The sequence below is a fragment of the Rutidosis leptorrhynchoides genome, chromosome 10 (genome assembly GCF_046630445.1).
Source record: "Rutidosis leptorrhynchoides isolate AG116_Rl617_1_P2 chromosome 10, CSIRO_AGI_Rlap_v1, whole genome shotgun sequence".
In the NCBI taxonomy this organism is placed as follows: Eukaryota; Viridiplantae; Streptophyta; class Magnoliopsida; order Asterales; family Asteraceae; genus Rutidosis; species Rutidosis leptorrhynchoides.
In genome coordinates, this window is record NC_092342.1 from 257556387 (window position 1) to 257581651 (window position 25265).

Below are 25265 nucleotides of genomic sequence, written 5' to 3' on the forward strand. Positions count from 1 at the left end.
ATCACTAATCAACAACGCGTATATTGTATCAACGAGATTGAAGTATTAACTCATTCCCTCTGAAGAAATTATATGTATATTTTATATATATATATGAATTTTGAGATCAAAATAAATCTTTTTGTACTAAGCTATTATGTATGAATTAAATAAGGGTAGATACTACTCGGTTGAATTCGTATTACTAATATGCTAAGATTTACATCCTTCCTTAACAACTTAACCATCGTTAACTACGATCTCTGTTTCAACTCAATGAACGTTTCATAATAAACTAAGTGTATTATTCAATTACATGTTTGATTTTACACTTTCTAAATACTCGAAACTTTCTAGAGAACATCATTCATATCTTACGAAGTTCGCAAGAATTCACAAGCATCAACATCCGTCACCAAGAAATGCCAATAAGAATAAATAATAAAGTATTGATTACATTAGTAAATATTCCGCGAAGATTATGTAATGTCTATTGTTTTAGAGATTATTCATTTCTAGTTCCAGCCAAAAAAATCAAATGAGTTAAATTTAATATTAACTCATTAAATCTGTATTACATCTGAAGAAAATATACACATATTTTCATAAAGACTGTAAAAAAATTCTCTTGTACAAAATATTAACTTGTGAGACTTTTAACGGGTAGGTAATACCCGAGAGATATATAAATTCACAATTAATATATTACATTCTTCGAATCTGATTCAGCAATCATCAACTATACTCACTACTTTCACAACGATATACATTCTTTCATAGAAATCAAAACAACCGTTCTCATCCAAATTCAATTTCATATTCTTATTTTGACAGATCAGAATCCAAGTCAAGACTCAACAGGAGACATCACTCTTAAATCTCTACATATTTCAAAGCTATACTTTGACTTCAAAATTGTGCTAGAACATCACTTCTACCCAGAAAAATATTCGTATTATTCAAAATTCTAGAACATCATATGTATATTAACGGTTACAATCTGTGTTCAAACCTTTCAAAATTCCTGAAGACACTTCAAATAATGAACAATCGAGATGATGATCCAACCACATATTACCCATAGTCTTGCACCTGAAAAACTCTCAAAACCAAAGTCATAGTTTAACACGTATTCGTGTCAGACCCTTTGGCATTTATTAGCAAAAATAACTTTGCAATTCCTTTCAAAAATAGCCAATTTTGTCACACCTCCAGCAAAATCAATTTCGACTTTTCATCCAGATTAGTCTTATTATAACTTCGATATATACGTTGCCCTTTCACCATCGTTACCAGGGAACCTTTTACATTTCACCATATTAACAGTAAACGTATCAACAACTTCGTTACCCTTTGACTTAAGCCTCTCTGAAAAATCACTATACTTATTCATTGAAACCCTATCATGTACTAATCTGCATCTTGTAACGGTAGTTACCATACCAAAAAGCTTGAATCATTATTCTCGAAATTTCGCAGCAATTCTATGCCAACAGTTATATATATACATATAACGTCTATCTCCAAGACTCACATACTTCGAATGTGAAGTTTCTGAAAAACACCCTAAACTGCGAACTAGTTCTCAAAATTATGAAAAATGCTGATGAAGCAGCAAAAACTGTAAACGACCTTAACATCCAAAAGTTTGATGATAAAGAATAGTGTGTTGGCAAAGCTCAGAAAAAGAGAAGGTTTGTAACTGGAAAACGGATTGAGCAAACTATGAAGGAGGCTGTAGACAAATCACAAAGACAAAACCTGCCTTTAAAGAATCCAAATGATTCGGTGTCTGTTGAAGTCATTAACGAATACCTTGCTCCTGACTCTAAACCTTTACGGACAAATCTTCATCATCATCCATCGACATTAGAAATTCTAAGATATCATCATATCTTTCATTATAAATATCCTCGATATTTCTGAATATATTTTCATAACTATTCTTATCTGAAATCATTCATTTCTTCACGATATCTGTGTTATATCATAAAAGAAACTGTTTTAGTTTCTAAATTATGAAAAATTCGAATATAAAATATGAATGTTTTTGAAGAAGTGTTGGGAACTGAAGCATGAGTTAGTATAATATAATGACACTTGATCAACGTGATTATATTACAGTAAGTCATGATGAGTTTCTAAATAGAACGTGATGATTCACAGTTCATAACGTCATCATGTGCTATGTTACACGACTCTTACATTCTATCTAGTATATAAACATATCATGAACATAATTTCTTGATAGTTCTATCTTTTCTCTTGAATTCTGGTAATTTAACCAATCAAGATTGTGCCATTACAATTTCTCTCTTAGAACATTAGCCATGTTCATTCGAAACTCCATACCTACGAATTCTGGACCATTACTTACTGTGCTTAATGGATAGACGAGAAAACAGAGCATGAAGCTCCGAAATAGAAATGAGAGTATAAATCGCAGCAAATAAGAGAGAGCATTAACTGTGGATGTCAATGATTATAGAAAGACAAGAGCAGGGACTCCGAAAAATAAGGAAATATATAAAGCCCGACGACAGCGCATAAATTACAAACCGTGTATATCAATAAGTATTGCAACGTAAAGACACGGGAGAACTAAAAACACTATAAAACCAAGAGTATAGTAGAAGTGAATATATTCCTCCGGTGGTAGATGAAAAAGAAGAACGATAGATATGAAAGTTAGGAGTATATCAAGAATCAAAATTGGATGAAGCATATTGATGAATGCTTTAAAATATGAATTGAAGGAGGAAGAATGGAAGGTGAGAGTTATGGAAATAAAGAAACGAAGGGGGTGGATATATAGTAAAATATCCGACAGAGGAATCAAAATAGATCATTGTAATTAACCAAAGAAGATCCTAATTACCTTAATTACCGAAGAATCAAATATTATTACGAAGATTTTCTCCAAATCCCTTGAATTCTGGAAATCAACCTTATCTACGTCAAAAGATATGACTAAACTTTATTTTACTCATTTCACTCTTTGTGATAACTTCACTCGTACTCTTCATAAAATCAAATTGTTTTATTCATACTACTCACTGATGATAAAACTTAAATCCCCAGCTCGTATGAGTCATGAAAACATTTTTATTGTTAACCATGATGACCTCGATCAAATTTCGGGACGAAATTTCTTTAACGGGTAGGTACTGTGACAACCCGGAAATTTTCGACCAAATTTAAACTTTATCTTTATATATTTCCGAAACGATAAGCAAAGTTTGTAAAGTTGAATCTCAAAAAATTTTGTAACTACATTCATGTAATCAATTACCCTTTGACCGTGCTGGACGATTCATGAACATTTATGTGTATAGATATGTATATATAATATATGATTATATTAATTGAAAATGTTAACAATGTATTATATGTATAATACTTTACATGAACGTATTTGTTTCAATATATGTTTAATATGTGTATCGACGGAAATTAAAAGATAATATCAAATGATTGAATTATCATATACATTGTGATTATGATTACGGGTCTCTGTTATGAGGTCCACTATGATTTAAAAAAATCTGTTCTTTTTGACAACATTCGGAAAATGGTAAAGTGAATTACAAGTAAGAACAAATGTGTCAATTAACGAGAACTAGACAAGGATTAGTGGAGATTTCTGTTTGATTTCAAATTCTTATTTTACGTTATTTTCCTCGTGATTTTGATAAGATAATTATTTTAACTTTCATGTTAGTTAATGCGAAGGTAAGAACGTGGAGTGTAAATAACTTAGATATTGGATATCGACAAGTTAAGTAAATCAACATTTTACATTAAGATGATTTCATACATTTAATTAACCTTTGGACTTTATCTTATTCTTCACCAATGAATTATGATTTAAAGATTTGAAACCTATTATGAGTATAAATAACTTTATTTTTCTAAAATGTTTTATAATATAACGATTCCCATTTTTACCTTTTAATAAAATTATTCCGATATATATTTAATTTTGGAAAAACAAAGTTATCATAATTATTTAACTTAGTTTCAAACGTACAAAAATGTTTCAGTTTAAAAAGAACTTTACTAATTAAAACAGTTTATAAGATAATTTATTTATGAGTTTTGAAGGATTTAATTAAAGCTTATATTATAAAAATATATGTGGTATTTCAAAAACGTAAACGTGATACGACATAATATGTTTCTATTATTTAAACAACTCTAAAATGAATTTTAAAATATAATTAGTTTTTGAAAAATTAAATAAATATTTATAATATATATAAATTTATATTCTAAATGGATATATATATATATATATATATATATATATATATATATATATATATATATATATATATATATATATATATATATATTCCAAAATGATAAAATATAACTTTCATATATAATGTTTTGATTTAAAAAAATACTATCATAATAACGAGACGATGATTTAATGAAGCAAATGACCAAAACACTAGAACATTTAAGTTACACTTTGAGCGATATAGTTTAGGGATGAATTAAGTCTAATTATTAATAAAGGATCGTGTCACAAAACGTAAGGTATAAGTTTCTACGCATACGGAACGTCGTTTGAAAAACCGGAACCAGGACATTAGTCGAGTGTCAACGTACAATGCACTGGAACAAAAATTACGAGTTAACTATGCACGTGAATATAATATAATATATATATAATTATATAACTTAAAAATATATATTAAAATATAATAAAACCGTCGGCAACCTTGAAATCATTGAGTGTGAGCTGGAAAAGAGAGCTCCGCGGCTGCGGAGCCTTGTACCTCAGTTTCATCGCAATCGCGGAGGTAGAGGGGCCACGTTTTGGCTATAAAGCTCGACGAAGTTCGATCTCAATTCATCTAACTCTCTATCTTATTACTTACTCCGTAATATTTATTTTATTTATTATTATTATTATTATTATTATTATTATTATTATTATTATTGCTATTATGATATGATTAATTATATTATTATTATTATTATTAGTGGTATTAGAGTTATTATTAGTATTATTATTACATAAAATACTACGACAAAGTCATGAGTGAATTATTTCAAAACTGGTTTTCCGAGCGGGATAGAGCTAAGGAAATTATGGGTTATAGATATGGAGGTTATGAGTAATGTTCGGGGGTATGCTCGTGAGGTCAATCTAATGTTTATCATCTCCGTTACGTCTACGTACTTTCCTGCAATATTGACTCAGAATATTGATACGTGAGCACACATAACTTAACTTTTATATATTAATAGTGTATCACTGACTAGTGCTCGAGTATATATGATTATGCATGCTTAAATATTTATTTTCGTCGTTATAGAGTTTATGATAAATAATGAATTTAATACATATGCTACTGAGATATTGTATATGATATGCATGTCATTGGAAAGCTGGCAAAAAATTAATAACTTTTCATTCAGGAATCGTGTGGTTTCAATGAACGGATTTAAAGATATGATCGACTGAATTATTATTAATTCTATTATTATTATTATTATTATTATTATTATTATTATTATTATTATTATTATTATTATTATTATTATTATTATTATTATTATTATTATTATTATTATTATTACTACTATCATCGTTATTATTATTATCTAATAATAATAATAATTATTATTATTATTATTATTATCATTATCGTTATTAATATAAGTATTATCATTAAAAATTGTTATTGATATTATTATTACTATAGTTATTATTATTAAAATTATTATTAATATTATCGTTATTATTGTTATTTTTATTATTATTATCATTATTATTATTATTAGTATTATCATTAATATTATTATAATATTTATTATTATTATTATCATTATCATTAAAATTAATATTAGTATCATCTAATTATTATAATTACTATTATTAGTATCATTATTATGAATGCGATTTAAAATAGGACTAAAAGCTATTAAACAAATCGATTAGGAAATAATGAGTATAAGTATCATGAGGAAATTAAAATATTGTATGATATTGATTTAGATAAAAATATCGTTTTCATTATTTTTATCATTATTATTATTATTAAAAGTATCATTAATATTAAAACTATCATTTTAATTAAAATTATCATTTTTATTATAAAATATCATTATTATTATCATTTTAGTATTATTATTAAAAATTATCATTTTTAGAATTATTATTGTTATATAAAAATATTATTATTAAAAAGTATCGTTATTATTAAAATTATCATGATTAGAATTATCATTTCATCATAATTGTTATCATCATTAATAAATATAAATATTGTTATTAGTAGAATAATAATAATTATTATTATTATTACAAAATAATACAACTTTTATTTATTATTATTATCAAAATTATCTTATCAAATAAATATGTGATACAAAGATATTTTTACCACACGTAATATAATAATACATACCACTATATTTTTATGATATTAAGTGAACTAAATAAACTTTATTACTTAAGATATATAAAAACATATTTTTATCATATATAAAATTTTAATATACATTCTTATTTATTAATAAATGACTTGTATTATTTACTTTAATAAAATCTGATAAATATATTTAAATATATTAAATGACTATATTTAAGTTATATAATAAACATGTATATATTTTGGAGGTCATTTTGGGTCAAGTGAACTTTTGTTGACTTTTGCATATCGATCTCGAGCATTAGGATTGTGATATACTATGACCTGACCTAAATTGTTAGACAGATATTGACCAACATATAAATATATATAATTAATATAGGTTCGTGAATCCGAGACCAACCTTGCACTTGTTCAATGACATCATATGTATTTTTACTACGAAATACAGTATTGCGAGTTTTATTTGCTACCTTTTAAATGCTTTTGCAATATATAATTTTGGGACTGAGAATACATGCTTTGTTTTATAAATGTTTTACGAAATAGACACAAGTAATCGAAACTACATTCTATGGTTGGAATATCGAATCGAATATGCCCTTTTTTAGCTTGGTAGCCTAAGAATTAGGGAAATGGCCCCTAATTGATGCAAAACCAAATGATAGATCTATGGACCTTGACAAGTCCCCCATTCGGGTTACGAATGCCTTAGTACTTCGATTATCATATCCGATAAGAGTCCCAGAATGATGGGGATATTCTATATGCATCCTGTTTGTTCGGTTATCAAGCGTTCACAGTATGAATGATTTTTATCTCTATGCAGTGCGAAATACCTGATATGAGATGATGCTTATGAGAAATGGAAATGAAAATCTTGTGGTCTATTAAATTAATGGAAATGATTGTTTATGATAAACTAATGAACTCACCAACCTTTGGTTGACACTTGAAAGCATGTTTATTCTCAGGTATTAAAGAAATCTTCCGCTGTGCATTTGCTCATTTTAAAGATATTACTTGGAGTCATTCATGGCATATTTCAAAAGACGTTGCATTCGAGTCGTTGAAGTCAACAAGATTATTATTAAATCATTTATAGTTTGGATATATTATGAAATGGTATGCATGCCTTTCAACTTTCGATGAAATGAAAGTTGTCTTTTAAAAGCGAATGCAATGTTTGTAAAACTTATCATATAGAGGTCAAATACCTCGCAATGTAACCATATGTTATTGTATTCGTCCTTATGGATTAGGACGGGTCGTCTCATTTGACAACCCGGAAATTTCCGACAAAATTTAAACTTTATCTTTATATTATTCCGACACGATAAGCAAAGTTTATTAAGTTGAATTTCAAGAATTTTAAACTGCGTTCATTCATTCATTTAACCTCGACCGAATTCCGACGAATCACGAACTATTATACAAATAGATATGATTGTATATATATATGTGTATATATATTATAACTTGAAAACGTAAACTAAGTATTAGGTATAATACTTTACATGATCGTATTTACCTCATGGAATTAAAAGATGATATCAAATAATTGAGTTATCAGATACATTGTGTTATGATTACGGGTCTCTGTTGAGAGGTCCACTTTAATTTAGGAAACCTTTCCTTTTTATCGATATTCGAAAAAAATGGTAAAGTGATTTACAGGTAAGAACAAAAGTGTCATTAACGAGAGTTAGTTAAAAGTTAGTGGAGATTTCTGTTTAATTTTTTAAAAGCATACTTTACATTGATTGCCTCGTGTCCCTTGATAAATTAATTATTTAAGTTTTCATATTATTAAAAATATATATATTATTTGATATAATAACTGTTATTATTTAAACGAGTTAGCGTATATAAAACGCACTTTGAAATATAATTGGTTTTGAAAAATTAAATATTATATTAAGTAAATATTTCAATTATATATATATAAATTATATTTCTAAAACACAGATATATAAATATATTTTACAATGTAATGTTAATATAGTTATAAAACATTTTGATTTAAGTAATATTTTATATATATTATTAAATATATTTTAATAAACAACGAGAAGTTGATTTATAGAAGCAAATGACCAAAACACTCAAATGTATAAGTTACACCTCGTGTAATATAGTTTATCAATGATTTTAGTCTATATTTTGACAAGGGTACGAGTCACGCAACGAAAAGTGCAAGTTTTCTAAGCGTACGAAACTTCGTTTGAAAAACCGGAACCGAGACACTAGTCGAATGACAACGTCCAAGTTATCGGAACTAAAATTACAAATTTACTATGCATGTAAATATAATATAATATATAATTAATTATATAAATTATATATATATATATATATATATATATATATATATATATATATATATATATATATATATATATATATATATATATATATATATATATATATATATATATATTATAAACCATGGCCACCCACGTTTTAATCGAATTGGAGCTGTTAAGGTGTTCCATGCGATCGCATGAATTTACCATACAATCCCCATGCGATCGCATGGGGAGTAGGTACGAGTGACATTCTATAAAACGAGTGATTTCTCCAGTTTCTGTCATTCATTTCATACTCCGCATACACAAACACACATATATAAATATATATATATATTATTAATATTAATATTAATATTAATATTAAGATTATTAATATTAATCTTATTATTAGTATTATTAGGTAGCGTTATTATTAGTATACATAAAATACTACGACGAGGTTCTACTCGCATGTTTTCAAAACGGGTTTTTCAAGCGGCATAATGCTAAGAAAATTATAGGTTATAACTATGGAGGTTATGGGTATTGTTCAGGGGTATGTTCGTGAGGTCAATTTAGTGTTTATCATTTCTGTTGCATCTACGTACTTTCCTGCAATATTGAATCACAATATTGATACGTGAGCACTCATAACTTAACTTTTATATATTAATAGTGTATCCGTAACTAGTGCTCGAGTATATATGATAATGCATGCTTGTATGTTTAATTTCGTCATTAAATAGTTTATGATAGATCATGAATTTAATACATATTCTATTGAGATAAGGTATATGATATGCATGTCATTGGAAAGCTGTCGAAAATTTATTAATTTTTCATTTAGAAGTCGTGTGATTTCGATGAACGAATTTAAAGATATGGTCAACTGAATTATCGTTAACTCTATTATTATTATTATTATTATTATTATTATTATTATTATTATTATTATTATTATTATTATTATTATTATTATTATTATTATTATTACTATCGTCGTTATTATTATCGTCGTTATTATTATTATCTATAAATTATTATTATTATTATCATTATCGTTATTATCACTAAGATTATTATTATTATTATTATTATTATTATTATTATTATTATTATTATTATTATTATTATTATTATTATTATTATTATTATTATTATTATTATTATTATTATTATTATTATTTGTATTGATATTATTACTGAAATTATCGTTATTATTAAAAAGTAAAATTTTTATAAAAACTATCATTTTATTTTTATCAATATTATTATTATTATTAAAAGTATCATTAATAATAAAAATTATCACTTTTATTAAAATTATCATTTCTAATAGAAATATTATTTTTATTATAAAATATTATCATTATTATCATATTAGGATTATTATTAAATTATCATTTTTGATAGAATTATTTTTATAAAATATTATTATTACTATTCTTATTATGATAATTATTATATGTAGTAAATACTATTATTAAGATAAATTATATTATTTTTTTACTAATATTAAAGTATCGATACTTTCAATTATCATTTAAAAATTTATTATTTTTATTAAAACTATAATTCTATTAAAAATTATTATTATTATTAAGAATTATCGTTTTTATTAAGAATATAGTATTATTAAAAGTATAGAATTTAAAACTACCGTTTTATTTAAAATTATCGTTATTATCAATTTTATTAGTATTATTAATATCATCATTATTATTACCCTTGTTATTTATATTAAACACTTTTAATAACATTATCTTTATTAATATTATCATTATTATTATTATTACAAAATAATACTTCTTTTACTCGTTATTATTATTATCAATATTATTTTATCAAATAAATATGTGATACAAAGATATTTTTACCACACATAATATAATTACATTAATAATACATACCACAATATGTTTATGATTTTGAGTGAATTATATAAATTTTACTACTCGAGTTATATAAAAGTATATTTTTATCATATATAAAATTTTAATATAAATTTTTATTTATTAATATATGACTTGTATTATTTACTCTAATAAAATCTGATAAATATATTTAAATATATAAAATGACTATATTTAAGGTATAAAATAAACATGTATAGATTTTAAAAGTCATCTTGGGTCAAACTGATTTTTGTTAACTTTTGCATATCGGTCTCGAGTATTAGGATTGTGATACACTATGACTTGACCTAAATTGTTAGACAGATATTGACCAACATATAATATATATATAATTAATAATTAATATAGGTTCGTGAATCAGAGGGCAACCTTGCATTTGTCAATGGCGTCATATGTATTTTTACTACGAAATACAGTATTGTGAGTTTCATTTGCTCCCTTTTTAAATGCTTTTGCAATATATTATTTTGGGACTGAGGATACATGCGCTGCTTTATAAATGTTTTACGAAATAGACACAAGTAATCGAAACTACATTCCATGGTTGGATTATCGAAATCGAATATCACCCTTTTTAGTCTGGTAATCTAAGAATTAGGGAACAGAAACCCTAATTGACGCGAATCCTAAAGATAGATCTATTGGGCCTAACAAACCTCATCCGAGTTACGGATGCTTTAGTACTTCGATTTTATCATGTCCGATGAGAGTCCCGGAATGATGGGGATATTCTAGACGCGTTTTGTTAATGTCGATTACCAGGTGTTCACCATATGAATGATTTTTATCTCTATGCAGTTTTTGCGAAATGCCTGATATGAGATGATGTTTATGAAAAATGGAAATGAAAATCTTGTGGTCTATTAAAATTATGGAAATAATCGATTATGATAAACTAATGAACTCACCAACCTTTTGGTTGACACTTGAAAGCATGTTTATTCTCCAGTTTAAAAGAAATCTTCCGCTGTGCATTTGCTCATTTTAAAGATATTACTTGAAGTCATACATGACATATTTCAAAGGACGTTGCATTCAAGTCGTTGAGTTCAATAAAGATCATTATTAAGTAAATGACATATTAAGTCATCTATAGTTTGGATATATTATGAAAGGATATGCATACTTGTCAACTTTCGATGTAATGAAAGGTTGTCTTTTAAAAAAAACGAAAGCAATGTTTGTAAATGTATCATATAGAGGTCAAATACCTTGCAATGTAACCATATGTTATTGTATTCGTCCTTATGGATTAGGATGGGTCGCTTCACCTGACACAGTGTTATGTAATTCTCCCACTACTACCACCGAGACTCAGCACTTGACCCTCACGGGGTCTACTCCCGGTGTCACACGTCACCTGACTACTCGAAGTTACACAAATCTAACGAATCTTACGGCTCAACACCCACAACGTTCTAGCGACACCCGCTAGTCACAATCCACCTAGGTCGCACAGCTAGCCTATCTACCCTTCAACTCAACACTAAGGAGATGCACGAGGACACCAAGACTTACACCCTTCCGTACACCGTCACAACCGTTAACACGGTTGCTTACTACACCCAATCTAGTCAACAACCGTGACTCTACTCGTACACGTACGTGGTTGACGAAAGTGCCTCCCAAATGGCACTGCCACGCATACACACACAGAAAAGTGGTCGACAAAGAGTAAACAACACTCATCACATAACTCACACGCAAAAGTGGCCGACGAATAATGTACAACACTCGCCACACGCACATTAAACTGCAATCGTGGTTAACGAAGAGTGAAATCTCACGGGATCACTCATTGTAAGACCCTAATATTGATTATACATAGAGTATTAGCGATGTACGTATAGTGGGCGAAGCAGGATATTAAATTAAAGCTGACAGACTGTTTTGGGCATCATGCGCGCCGCGCACACCACCTGCGACATAATTCCAGCCTTTTTCTATTTTGAGTTAAATGATGGGAATTTTGGTCATTTCACTTGGGGTCAGTTTGGAGCCTTCAAAGCTGATCCATTGATCATCTTATCCTCATTTCTACACCACAAACACTCTCATCTTCAAACCCTAGAGAGAGAAGAGTTTTAAAGTTGTTCATCTCGTTTACGACTACGTTGTGGTAGTATTGGTAAGTTCAAACTCCGAATTTCATTGTTTGGTTTTGATATTCAAGTTAGGGATTGAACTTAAATTGTTGAGAAACCCATTTAAACTCTTAAAGTGAGTTCTTTGATGCTAGTAATCGGGTTTATTATTGTTGTTGGTGGGTTTTGGGTTGGAAACCAACTTGTCCATGATTTAGGACTTGGAATTGGGTTTAATCACTAGGTTTGGTGATTATGGAAGTGTTGGAACCCATTTTAGTGTATTTGAATGACAAATTTTGAATTGAGTCAAAATTAGGGTTTATGGGTGATTTTGAGAATAATAAGTGTTTAACACTTGTGTTTGGGTTTAATTAGCGTATTAGGACCATTTTCACTTGTTTTAGTGATTATTGGTTAGTTTGGGTGCGTTTTGTGCTTGGAAGTACAATTGCTCGAAATTGCACTAAGTGTCTTTTTGAGTTGGTTTGTAAATCCGCTCTAAGTGTGTTACTTGTATTGTGATATTGGAATAGGTACATTCCATCAGTGAGTTGCAGATTATTTTGGTAGCATTCATCAAGACGACAAGGTGAGTGTTAATATCCTATGTGCATATGTATGTGTAGGATGGGTGCGGGTCGGGTGAAGTGGTTCTCGGTTATAGAGCTCACTTCACATATAGGTGGATTTGGTGGACTTGTGTATAGGTCCAATTGGCACGATTGTGCGTTTTGGTTGACCACCTTTGGCGAGGTGCACACTATGTGTGTACGTTATCATCATGTGCTTGTGATGTGGATTATATAACCCCAATGGCGAATGGTTGATATTGAGTTGTGTTTGGGAGAAGTGGGTCACGTGTGGATACGGATTCACGATGACACGTGTAGTTCGGTCATCTTATCGGAAGTGAGTCTCGTGTAGTTCGGATTCACGATGACGCGTGTAGTTTCAGTCATCTTATTAAGGTAGTGATCTCGTGTGGTTACGGATTCACTAAGGCTCGTGTAGTTCGGCCAACCTCGATGTTGTTCTGGTAATGAAGATAGTAGTCTCGTGTGGATGCAGATTTACTATGGCTCGTGTAGTTCGGCCAATCTTCATTGTTGTAATTGACTTTTGGTATTGGGTTAAGGGGTTAACTGTAATAATCCGACTTTTTCCGTTAAATACTTAACAACCATTTGTTAGATTCAATGATTTTTCCACTCCAAATTTTTTTTTTTTAGAATATACTAGTTATAAATTAACACTACGATTAGTGAAAACGGGAAAAATATATTTTAAGACAACAAAATGTATGATTATTAATTTAAATAAATTATGTTATATAACAATTGAGTTTTAAAAATCATTTTAATTAAGTAGGATGTTAATACTTATATTTTTATTCAACAAGTATTTATAAGCGTATTATACGATCGTTTCTAGATATATAGTTTTATACACTAATAATTCAAACTAATAATTGAGTTAAGAATTCAAATTAATAATTTGGTTTAATAATTCAAACTAATAATTCAGTTTATTATTATATTATTATATATTAGATAATAGATACAAAATTCGTGACTCACGTGCCAACTACTCCCATAAATTATGTAACAAATGATTTATAAACATTATAATTACTTTATTATATAATTTAAATATAAAAATGATATTTAAATATATTCTTAATAATTGATTGTAATTAAATATAAAAGGTTTCGAACAATATATATATAGATGTATTTTTTTTAATATAAAATTTATCAGTTAGTGAAACATGTCAAGGCAAACTACATGGGTTTTAGATAGCGAAAAAAATCTAATAAATATCTAACATATATTTTAGAGATACTCGTAAATACCACTGTTAATCACCTTTGACTATATATTATATCTATATTTCTTACTATTAAACTGGTGACTACTAAAATTTATAACCCATGTTTATTTAATTATTAGACCCGTGATATATCTATTTACCCGTGACTACACATTCTATACCCGTGTTTATTAATTATTACATCCGTGATATCAATTATTGAGATAGATATATACACGTGACATATCTATCTCTAAACCTAATTCAGTTCATCAAACACACATACGTACTTCTTTTATCTTCCTTAAGAAAATCCACTATTCATCATCATCATCGATCTTCTTTTCTCAAGAACACCTTCAAGAAATCACTTGATCATAAAATCGTTTATATATTCGGAGTCCTCTCGAAGAGCTCTACACATCTATACAAATAATTTCTTGATTAGGGTAAGTTTCAAAAACTCTAATTTTTGGGTTTTCATGTTTTTGTTACATTTTAGGGTAGATATAGTGTCTAGTGCTCAAGTCCTTGTAAGTATGCGTGATATTATTCATTAATTTGATCGTTTGATGACTTTTTGATGAATCACGAATTTGTTTTGTGTGAGGTCAAAAACTTGAACTTGTTGAATGTATAATATTATGAGATAATCTGAATCCTCTTGAAAAACTAATAAGTTTGGGCTTTGGAATTTTGAATTTTCGTTAGCGTATGCTCATGTTATGTTTAATTGAAGTTTTAACTCATTTTTATGAATGATCACGAATTTGAATGGTATGCTACTGATATGAACATGATATTTTCAGTTTATGATATGTGTATAAATGTATTGCTCTTGAAAAATTAATAACTTTTCATTAAGATATCATGTGATTTCGATTTCTAGATCAAAAGTTATGATTAATTGATTTCGGATTGAAAATTCGTATTTAAAATTGGGACTTTGGAAAAATTGAGTTTATAGTCTGTTCTTGGCATGATGATATTTGAAAAGAGCTTGAAAAATTAATAACGTTTGGTTTAAGAATCGTTTGATTTCGATTAACGGATCAAAAACTACGCGTAAATAGATTTTGACATAAACATTCGTAACTGCTTATCTGATTCTGAGCAGGTAAATCTTAGTAATTGATTATGATAAGTTTTTAGATGAATTACTCTCGAAAATTAGTCAAATTTTCATATAGATATTGCTTAAATTGGGCGAACGGGTCAAAACTTAGGATTAAAATAAGGTACATTTCGGGATAGGCTGAAAAAGTACGTTTTTGGCATGGTTAACAAGGTGTAATTAAAAACTTGGGTTGATAGGATTGTAGATGTCAAAAATCTATTGAATTTAGACTCAAGAATCGGGTCATTTCAATTTTTCTTGAACCCTATACACTTGTTCAAAGTTTTGTACATTTTATTTAAAGTGCCGTTAAAAACTTATTCGACCAGCGGGTACGTTTGCTATTTCTGGGGCTGTTCTGGGTCGAATGAGACTATACAAAAAATTGGGTAGATTTTCCACTTAAAAACGCCGCATCTCCAATTGGCGATGACTTATTTAGAGTTGCGGTGATTTTTCTAAAAATCACAGAAGTTGTTGCTGTAAATACGATTTTAAACGTGTGTTTTTGCAAATCTTTCGGGTTATAAAAATAATGACCAATGCTAGAGACTTGAGACTTTTTGTACGAACTTAATACACTTATATTAACTATTTCATATAGTGTGGGGTGTTCTAAAGTGATAATTTTGTATAAGTATAAACCATGTAATTTAAACCGTCCGTTTGGACATTTGACCCATTTAAGCCTAAATGTGTCAAAATGGGTAACGGGCACCATAGACACGTCCGATATATCAATTTAAGTAAGTTTGAATATTGTAATATTTTAAAACTGAGTTTTCCCATATTTTGGTCAAAATGTGTATTTATGACCCGTTTGGGTCATACGCGTCTACTTTGACTCATATGCGAAAGTTTGAGAAACAAAGGTATGTAACAAAAAAAAAATTTCTGGCGACACTTTCTAATGTATTAAAATTTCGGGGTGTTACAAAAAAAAAATTTGGAAAAAAAAATCGAAAAAAATTCGAATTTTTTTTTTTTTAATTTTTTTTTAAAATTGTTTTTTTCAATCACATGTGATTATCGTGCCACGTGTCACAATATGATTGCTTCCTTGAATCTCAACTTAAAAGTTGGTTTCATTTGAATATTCCTCATTCCGTATAAGTTAATCATAACGAATGTATTCAAACTAAATCAAACAAGACCCAAAACGAAGCTATTAAAACGTGATCCAAGAGAAAACAACTACAGACAAAAAGAACAACAAACAAACACGGGAACACCTAACCAAGCAAAAGTCAAACGAACCAATACATGCATCTAATAACCAAGCTACAAGGAACAAACATAGACTCCATAAAAATAACATCACAAAAAGACCTCAAAAGAGCACCGCCTATTTTTCTAATGTGCAGGCGAACGTCAAAACCTCCATTCTGAAGGTGATGTCGTTTTCGGAGGGAATGTTACCGTGTAAATATCTAGGGGTGCCTTTAATATCGTCCAGATTATACCATAAAGATTGCAAGGGACTCTTGGATCGTATGAAAGTTAAGCTTGATGACTGGAAAAATAAAGCTCTTTCTTTCGTAGGTCGAGTTCAACTATTTAACTCGGTTCTTTCATCTATGCAAGTGTATTGGTGGTCGGTTTTTATCCTTCCTGACAGAGTTATCCAAGATATGGAATAAATGATGGGGGGATTTTTATGGTGTCAAGGAGAGATGAAAAGGGGTAAGGCAAAGGTGAAGTGGTCGGTTGTATGTTTACCGAAAGATGAAGGCGGTCTTGGAGGAAAAAGCCTCAAAAAATGGAATGTTGCGCTCAGTGGCGGATCCAGGATTATATGTCACTGGGGGCAAATTTTTTAAAGAAAATACGGGTTACTAAAGCAGTTGAATACATCTTAAAAATGATATACTCCCTCTGTTTCAAATATATTGTCTCCAGACAAAAAACAACAGTTTAAAAAAAAAGTACCTGTCACATGTACTTTTTTATTCACTTTCCAGACTTACCTCTTACTTTTTACCTATCTTTTGTCTTACATTTTGAGGATGTCGATGGGTTATCTGGTGATAATAGCAACTAGCATGTTACTTTTATATAAAAAACTTGAAATTTACTCCCTTCGTCTCAATACTCCCAATACAAGTAACTATTATTGACTTTTCAAATATTATATAATATAAATATAAATATAAATATAAATATAAATATAAATATAAATACAAATATTCACAAATAAAATTAAAAAATAAAATTTTAATAAAATGAAAGGAATAATAAGCTAATCCATGTCTAAAAAACTATGGAGTAGGGAAAATGAAGGATGGAAGTGAAAGCAATGAGCATGTGAGCCTCTGAGGCCTACGATTTACACATTAATTTTAATTTTAATTTTAAATTTAAATTTAAATGAGGCATAAATATAACTTTTACTCGGTACTAAAAAGTAGATGGACCTCATCTCCATCTCCCTTCCATCCCACCTTTTATTTCATCTGCTTTATCTCCATCTTCTCCAAAAACATGTACCGGGTTCAATCTTCACCATTTTTCTTCCATAAAAATATTAAAAATACATAATAATACATAGAAATAAAAATTAAACCACTGGGGGCAGCTGCCCCCGTCTGCCCTACACTGGATCCGCCCGTGGTTGCGCTAACGACTTATCATATATGGAGTATTATTACAGGTAAACAGTCGCTTTGAGTCAAGTGGATACATAGTTATCGTTTAAGACAGCGTAATTTTTGGGTGGTTGATGTTGTTCAAGCGGCTAGTTGAGGATGGCGAAAAATCCTTCTCATTAGAAAGGAGATTCGCCAACTGTTTGTCCACGTGATCGGTAATGGGCAGAGTACATCCGCATGGCATGACACTTTTTCTGATTTTGGTCTCCTGTCTAACGTCATTTCCGCTAGAGAAATTCATCGTGCTGAATATAAAGATGGAGCTACTGTTGCTGATTTAATGTCTCGAGTAGGGTGAAAATGGCCTCAAGAATGGATTGTTAATATCCATTATTTTTTAATATCCAGTTCCCTGATGTAACTCAATGTGATAAAATTATGTGGAAAGCAAGAGATGGCAATTTGGTAGATTTCTCAACAAAGGCAGCATGGGAATCAGTTCGTAATCATGGGGATAAAGTTGAATGGCATAATCTTATTTGCTTCTCTAGTTGCATTCCCCGTCACGCATTTATCGCATGGTTGCTTATGCTTGAAAAGCTAAAAACTCAAGATAAGATGTTCCCTTGGGATGTGGGTGATGGGCAAAATGGGCCAATGTTATGTTCCTTATGCAAAACTCAACAAGATTCGCACAATCATCTGTTTTTGAATGTATTTTTTCAAGGGAAGTTTGGGAAAGATGTCGTCGTCTGATGCATATTCCTGGTATTAGCGATCGGTGGAACGAAGTCATAGACTTTTTAATGCTGTTTGCTCATCATAAAGTGGCGCGCATGGTGGTAACTAAATTTTTATTTGCAGCTACGTTTATTTCATATGGCAAGAACGAAATGCTCATTTTTTTAAAGGTGAATCTAGGAACCCGGAGCAGATCTTCAATATCATATATGGCACTGTCAGACTAAAGCTGATGTCAGTGAAGCTCAAGGGACACGTGCATGTCTGAAATCGATTTGGAAAATATGATGTGTGTGTTGTGTTATTAGTTGTTATCTTTTGGTTGTTAGGTGCTGTTTGCCTGTGGTGTTTCCTGTCTATATCGTTTTCTTTATAGACATTCTTGTAATTTTTGGAAATTTATAATTTTTACTGGGTGATACCACCCTTCACCAAAAAAAGACATCAAATGAAACTCAGTTTCTCCGCTGCCAGTGACGCCTTCTTGCTCTTCAACCCGGGCCTGAAAAGCTTACCTTCCTCGTGCTCGAAACAGACTGATTTTCCAGCTCGTTTAACAAACTCATATATGTTCTTAGGAACCAAACATGAAGCCTCTTTGACATCATATCATTCATCACGCCAACAATATATGCATTCTTCGGACCTAAACTATTATCATCCCCGACGAACAAACTAGCCACACGCACTAACAATTTGTTGGAGTGTGAAGTAGAATCAAACAGAAAGGAATTCGGTTGGCTGCATGGTTTCGCGACCGGGAAGGTGGTGATCGTGACCACGAGCTGGAGTTAAGCTGTAACGACCCGACCAAAACCGTTATTGACGGCGCCGTTAACTTAGGTCCCGTTGCGTGGTCGTAGTCCCTATATGAGACTCGTTTGACCAAAATTATGTCGCATTCATTTGAAAGGTACAAGACTTGCAAGTTTAGTTTACAAAACCGTTCGACAACAAGTCTAAGTTTACAAAAGTCATAAAGTATAAATGAAATAACTTGCGACATAATTAGTTTAAAAACACAGTTGCTATAAATAGCGTAAGTATGTAAACAAAAGTTTGAATCCAAAAGTGCTATCCCTAGCGTATGCATGCATGGTTGACTCCAATCAAGTAATCAAAGAGTGCGGAAGCATGTATCAAGTAGCCAAGTATGAACCTGAGAAAACATGTAGAAAACTGTCAACGAAAAACGTTGGTGAGATCATAAATGTATTTGTGAAAGTATGTTTTTGAATCACAAGGTTTAGTATCAAGGCGTATACATCTCTAAAGATGTGTTTGTAAACCATAAGATTTAGTATAAAGTGAATATCAAGCGTATACATCCCAAAAGATGTTGTCTGTATCACGAGCACCCAATTACCAAAACTTAACTGAATCTTACCTCTGCATAATAGTGTTAGAACCTACACTATATACCGAAAATACGTTTCATCCGTCAGATGAGGGTTCGTCAAACCCGCATGGCCACACAACATAATTTCTCGCTCACACCCTACAAGTGTAACTAATGGTAATTGAACTTGAGGATTTTCGTTCTAACTCGTATGTATCTTTGCTCTTGTATTCGCATTTGTATTCAAAGTATGAAAGTATAAACCGTATAAATGTATATAAAGTATATAAAGTATATGTTTCTCAGCCCACGATTTAAAAGTATAAAAGTATTTGCAAAGGTGGGACTATGATCTCACCTCGGGTGCACGAGTATAAAGGTACTTCACAAGTAAACGTGTGCATGATAGTTGCTTAGCCTCGACCTAAACAAGTAAGTTGTATAAATTAATCGGTTACGATACAAGGTCGGGTGAAATGTGTTCAATTAGTCCTATGGCTCGTTACGACTCGATTAAATATAGCATGTGAATCAATTTGTCAAGTTTCATACAAGAATCGCGTATAAAAGCATGTTAGAACGATTGCATAAAAGTTTGGTTAAGTTTGACTAAAAGTCAAACTTGGTCAAAGTCAATGAAAAAGTCAACACGTTCGGGTCGGGTCCCGGACTATTTTTCTATGCTAGTTATTCATATACAAGTATATTAGAACAAGTTTCATGTGAATCGGAGGTCGATAGCTAGTCAAACATTTCACGTGAAAAGGGACATAATGAGCAGAATCTGGCCAGGCCAGTTCGCGCGCCGCGCGGGGATGGGGCGCGCCGCGCCACCATCTGGGCAGACCCTTTTCTGTTTTCAAAGTATGCGCGAACCAAAACTCTTTCCAACCCAATTCTTGACCCGCAAACACCCAAAACATGTGCCTTATATCATCGGAAAGGTATTTTTACAAGGAATACAACTAAACACAATTCATCAATCACAAACATCATTTACAATAGCTGAAATCTCATTAAGTGATCAATAAAAGTCCATTTTTAAAGTTTCAAGTTCATCAATCGCATTTTAAGTTTCGGGAATCCAATTCACACATATGATATGCCGTTTTGAAGGTAATGAAGCATACATTACTACTAAACACTAACAATTAACATTTCATGGCATTCAAGCATCAAAAGTTCATGTCAAGAACTATCAAACCCTAGTCAAACATCACAAAATCCTTAATCAGGTTTTTGAAGTTTTCTTAATCAACCTACACATCAAAATGTAGCTAATGATACTAGTAACACAATTAAAACATGAACTTTAACAATTAAACAACTTTTAATCATCCAAAATCAAAGATTAAGCTAACCCACTTCAAAAGTTCAAACTAGTTACTCAAATCAACAAATCGAGCAAACAAAACATATATTCATGCTAGACACGAGCCATAGACACTAACTAACACAATTTCAAGTCAAAAACACGAATTTATAGAAATCTAGAGTTTTTAGAAAGTTACCCAAACTTGATGAAATTTGTATCAAAATGTAGAGGATGAAGAGAAGATCACGAAAATGTAATTTGTTTTGATGTTTGCTTCTCCAATCGGATTTAGATGATGAATTTGTGAGTTGGGTGTTTATGGTTCAAAAATGGAAGAGAGAAAGGAGGTAGAAGGAGAAGAGGAAAATGAATGGATGAGATGGGGAGGTGGTGACTAGTCACCAAACATTTGGCCAAATGCCAAGATTAGTCCCTCAAGTTTGTTGTCGGGTGCGGGAGTTAACCAAACGAATATTTCTTAAAACGCTCGAGTAAACGAATGATGTTATAATTAAATAACGGGAATATTATTTAAAAAAAAAAGACGGTGTTAAAATAAATTTAACGGAAAAACGCGGGATGTTACATTATCCACACCTCAAAAGAAATTTCGTCCCGAAATTTAGTTGGAAGTAGTAGTTGTTGAATCTTCCTCGAGATCTTGCGTTGTAAATTCTACGGATAAGTGAAGGTACGTCCTTGGGCATTTCAACGAACTTCGACGGTCGGGATTTTTACGTTGGATTGAAGTTTGGTTTCACGATTCATAATTTCAACCGGTTCTCCTAGGAAGTGGAGTGTACCATCGATAGCAAGCTCATCGAAGGGAATAGCAAGTTACGTCTTCAGGTTCTATGTAGGATGAACGGAGACTCAAATGAGTCGGAAAATCTAGATGACAAGCAACGGGTACAATACGCTCCATGGTTTCAAAAAGGATTAGTATATCGCGGATTTAGCATTCCTATGTTTCCCGAAACGGTTTACACCTCCTCAAGGTGCGACTTCTAACGTGACGCGGTTTCCCACATGGAACTCGAAAGGTTTACGTCTAACATTGGCAAGCTCTCTGGGCGACTACGAGTCGTGTTGGGTCTTTCTTGAATATGAATAAATTTTCTCAGTTGCTCATGAATAAACTCGGCCCCGGTGAATTGATCATCGTTTACTTTGTTCGACAAAAGAGAATGACGTTTCCGGTCACATGTGGTTTCAAAAGGTGTGACGTTAAGAATCGAATGATAACTATCGTGGTAAGAGATTCCGGTTAAAGGCAAGACATTTCTCAAGTGGTTTGAAGTTGGTAACACAAATTCGTATTACGGTTTCCAAGGTTTGAATCGTATGTTTGTTCGGTCCGTCGGGTTTTGGATGGTACGCGGTACTCATGTCTAAACGTGGTCCCGAGGCTTTTTGTAAGGCACTCCGAAATCTAGAAGTGAAACGAGGATCTCGATCCAAAACAAAGTACATTCCGTAAGGTATATTTGAACAAGTTTGTTAGGACAAGTTTCTCAAGAAAATTCGCGTCGCGGAAGATTTATCGGTTTCCAAATACGTTCGTCGAGACTATTCACCCTCGAGGCGAATACTAGTATAACGTGAAGAGTCTCTCTCCATTGAGAATTTAAAATAAAAGATTTCCTGAACCAGAATTACGAGTGTAAGGCGAGAAAAGTTCCCGCCTCGATGCGAGCATAACGAGTAAATTGTAGTTAGTCAATAAGACTGTGCTAGGACGAGATAGTATACACGTGTAACATACGGTTGAAGTCGAAAGGAATCGGTAATTCATTCGGAAGCATAAGTATAGTTCGACAAAAATCGAAGGTGTGTCCCCGGTATGGTTGTTATCAATATTCTCGGAGTTTTCAGATGTCCAACATGAATAGATGAAGTCATGTACATGGCTCATGATGGTGTTTAGGTTGATCGAGTCTAACCACCATCACGTGTCACTAGAACTTTGGTATGTCTTACCGTAATATAACCACGTTGATCGAGTGTCGTTATATTACGCTAACTCATACCTCCATTCCCACATCACTCTATAGATTCAAGTTCGTGTAATCGTGAAGTTTAAAATAAACAAAGTGTAACGACGTCTCTAACGTGACTCGTATTGAATCGAAAGAATTAGTGCAACTATAAAGAAGCGTTCCCCGAGGGAAGTGTATAAATGATTGTTCACGTCAATGTGGTTCGAGTCAGACAATAAGGTATTCAGGTATGAAAAGAGTAACGAGTCATGATAACGAGTAGCACGCAACCGTAGTGATAAATGTTGATGACGATACTCACCTAGAGTAGTGATGGTAGTAACACCAAAAAGTAGATAGTAAGAAACACCAGTGGGAAACCGATAGTAAGTTGAAACGGTGGCAAATAACAATCCGGGAGACAGAGTTCCCGAACAAGTGTGACTAATGAAGTCGTCGTCATCCATACGTGTATGAATCATGAATTTACGTGTGTTACCAAAAAGTGGCGGAATACGAGTTCGTATGATGAAGGTTGGGTACCATTAAAAAGTTTGCCTAAGAATGATTCAAGTATAATGCACAAGTAGTCAAGTAAGTGCTATCTATAGCAAATGTATGTCAGAATGCAAATGCTAACTATCCAGTTGTAGTCTAGACTCACTAATGCGTCTTAACGACTCTGTTAGACACACTAATGCACGTCCTAGTTCCCTACAACCAACGCTCTGATACCACTTGTAACGACCCGACCAAAACCGTTATTGACGGCGCCGTTAACTTAGGCCCCGTTGCGTGGTCGTAGTCCCTATATGAGACTCGTTTGACCAAAATTATGTCGCATTCATTTGAAAGGTACAAGACTTGCAAGTTTAGTTTACAAAACCGTTCGACAACAAGTCTAAGTTTACAAAAGTCATAAAGTATAAATGAAATAACTTGCGACATAATTAGTTTAAAAACACAGTTGCTATAAATAGCGTAAGTATGTAAACAAAAGTTTGAATCCAAAAGTGCTATCCCTAGCGTATGCATGCATGGTTGACTCCAATCAAGTAATCAAAGAGTGCGGAAGCATGTATCAAGTAGCCAAGTATGAACCTGAGAAAACATATAGAAAACTGTCAACGAAAAACGTTGGTGAGATCATAAATGTATTTGTGAAAGTATGTTTTTGAATCACAAGGTTTAGTATCAAGGCGTATACATCTCTAAAGATGTGTTTGTAAACCATAAGATTTAGTATAAAGTGAATATCAAGCGTATACATCCCAAAAGATGTTGTCTGTATCACGAGCACCCAATTACCAAAACTTAACTGAATCTTACCTCTGCATAATAGTGTTAGAACCTACACTATATACCGAAAATACGTTTCATCCGTCAGATGAGGGTTCGTCAAACCCGCATGGCCACACAACATAATTTCTCGCTCACACCCTACAAGTGTAACTAATGGTAATTGAACTTGAGGATTTTCGTTCTAACTCGTATGTATCTTTGCTCTTGTATTCGCATTTGTATTCAAAGTATGAAAGTATAAACCGTATAAATGTATATAAAGTATATGTTTCTCAGCCCACGATTTAAAAGTATAAAAGTATTTGCAAAGGTGGGACTATGATCTCACCTCGGGTGCACGAGTATAAAGGTACTTCACAAGTAAACGTGTGCATGATAGTTGCTTAGCCTCGACCTAAACAAGTAAGTTGTA

General features: G+C 31.3%; 1 protein-coding gene across 1 annotated transcript; it reads left to right on the forward strand.

Annotated features, from left to right (window-relative positions):
- The first annotated feature begins 17232 nt into the window (after positions 1–17232).
- Positions 17233–18933, forward strand: LOC139870978 (uncharacterized). Its single transcript, XM_071858737.1, has 3 exons — positions 17233–17396; positions 18358–18526; positions 18586–18933. The coding sequence occupies exons 1-3, from the start codon at positions 17233–17235 to the stop codon at positions 18931–18933; spliced, it is 681 nt and encodes a 226-aa protein (XP_071714838.1).
- Positions 18934–25265: the final 6332 nt, after the last annotated feature.

Coding starts and splice junctions, on each gene's coding strand:
- LOC139870978 (XM_071858737.1), top strand. CDS start 17,233: ATGGGGGGATTTTTATGGTGTCAAGGAGAGATGAAAAGGGGTAAGGCA. Junction 17,397..18,357: donor AGGATTATATGTCACTGGGG/GCAAATTTTTTA, acceptor CCTTCTCATTAG/AAAGGAGATTCGCCAACTGT. Junction 18,527..18,585: donor TTGCTGATTTAATGTCTCGA/GTAGGGTGAAAA, acceptor TTTAATATCCAG/TTCCCTGATGTAACTCAATG.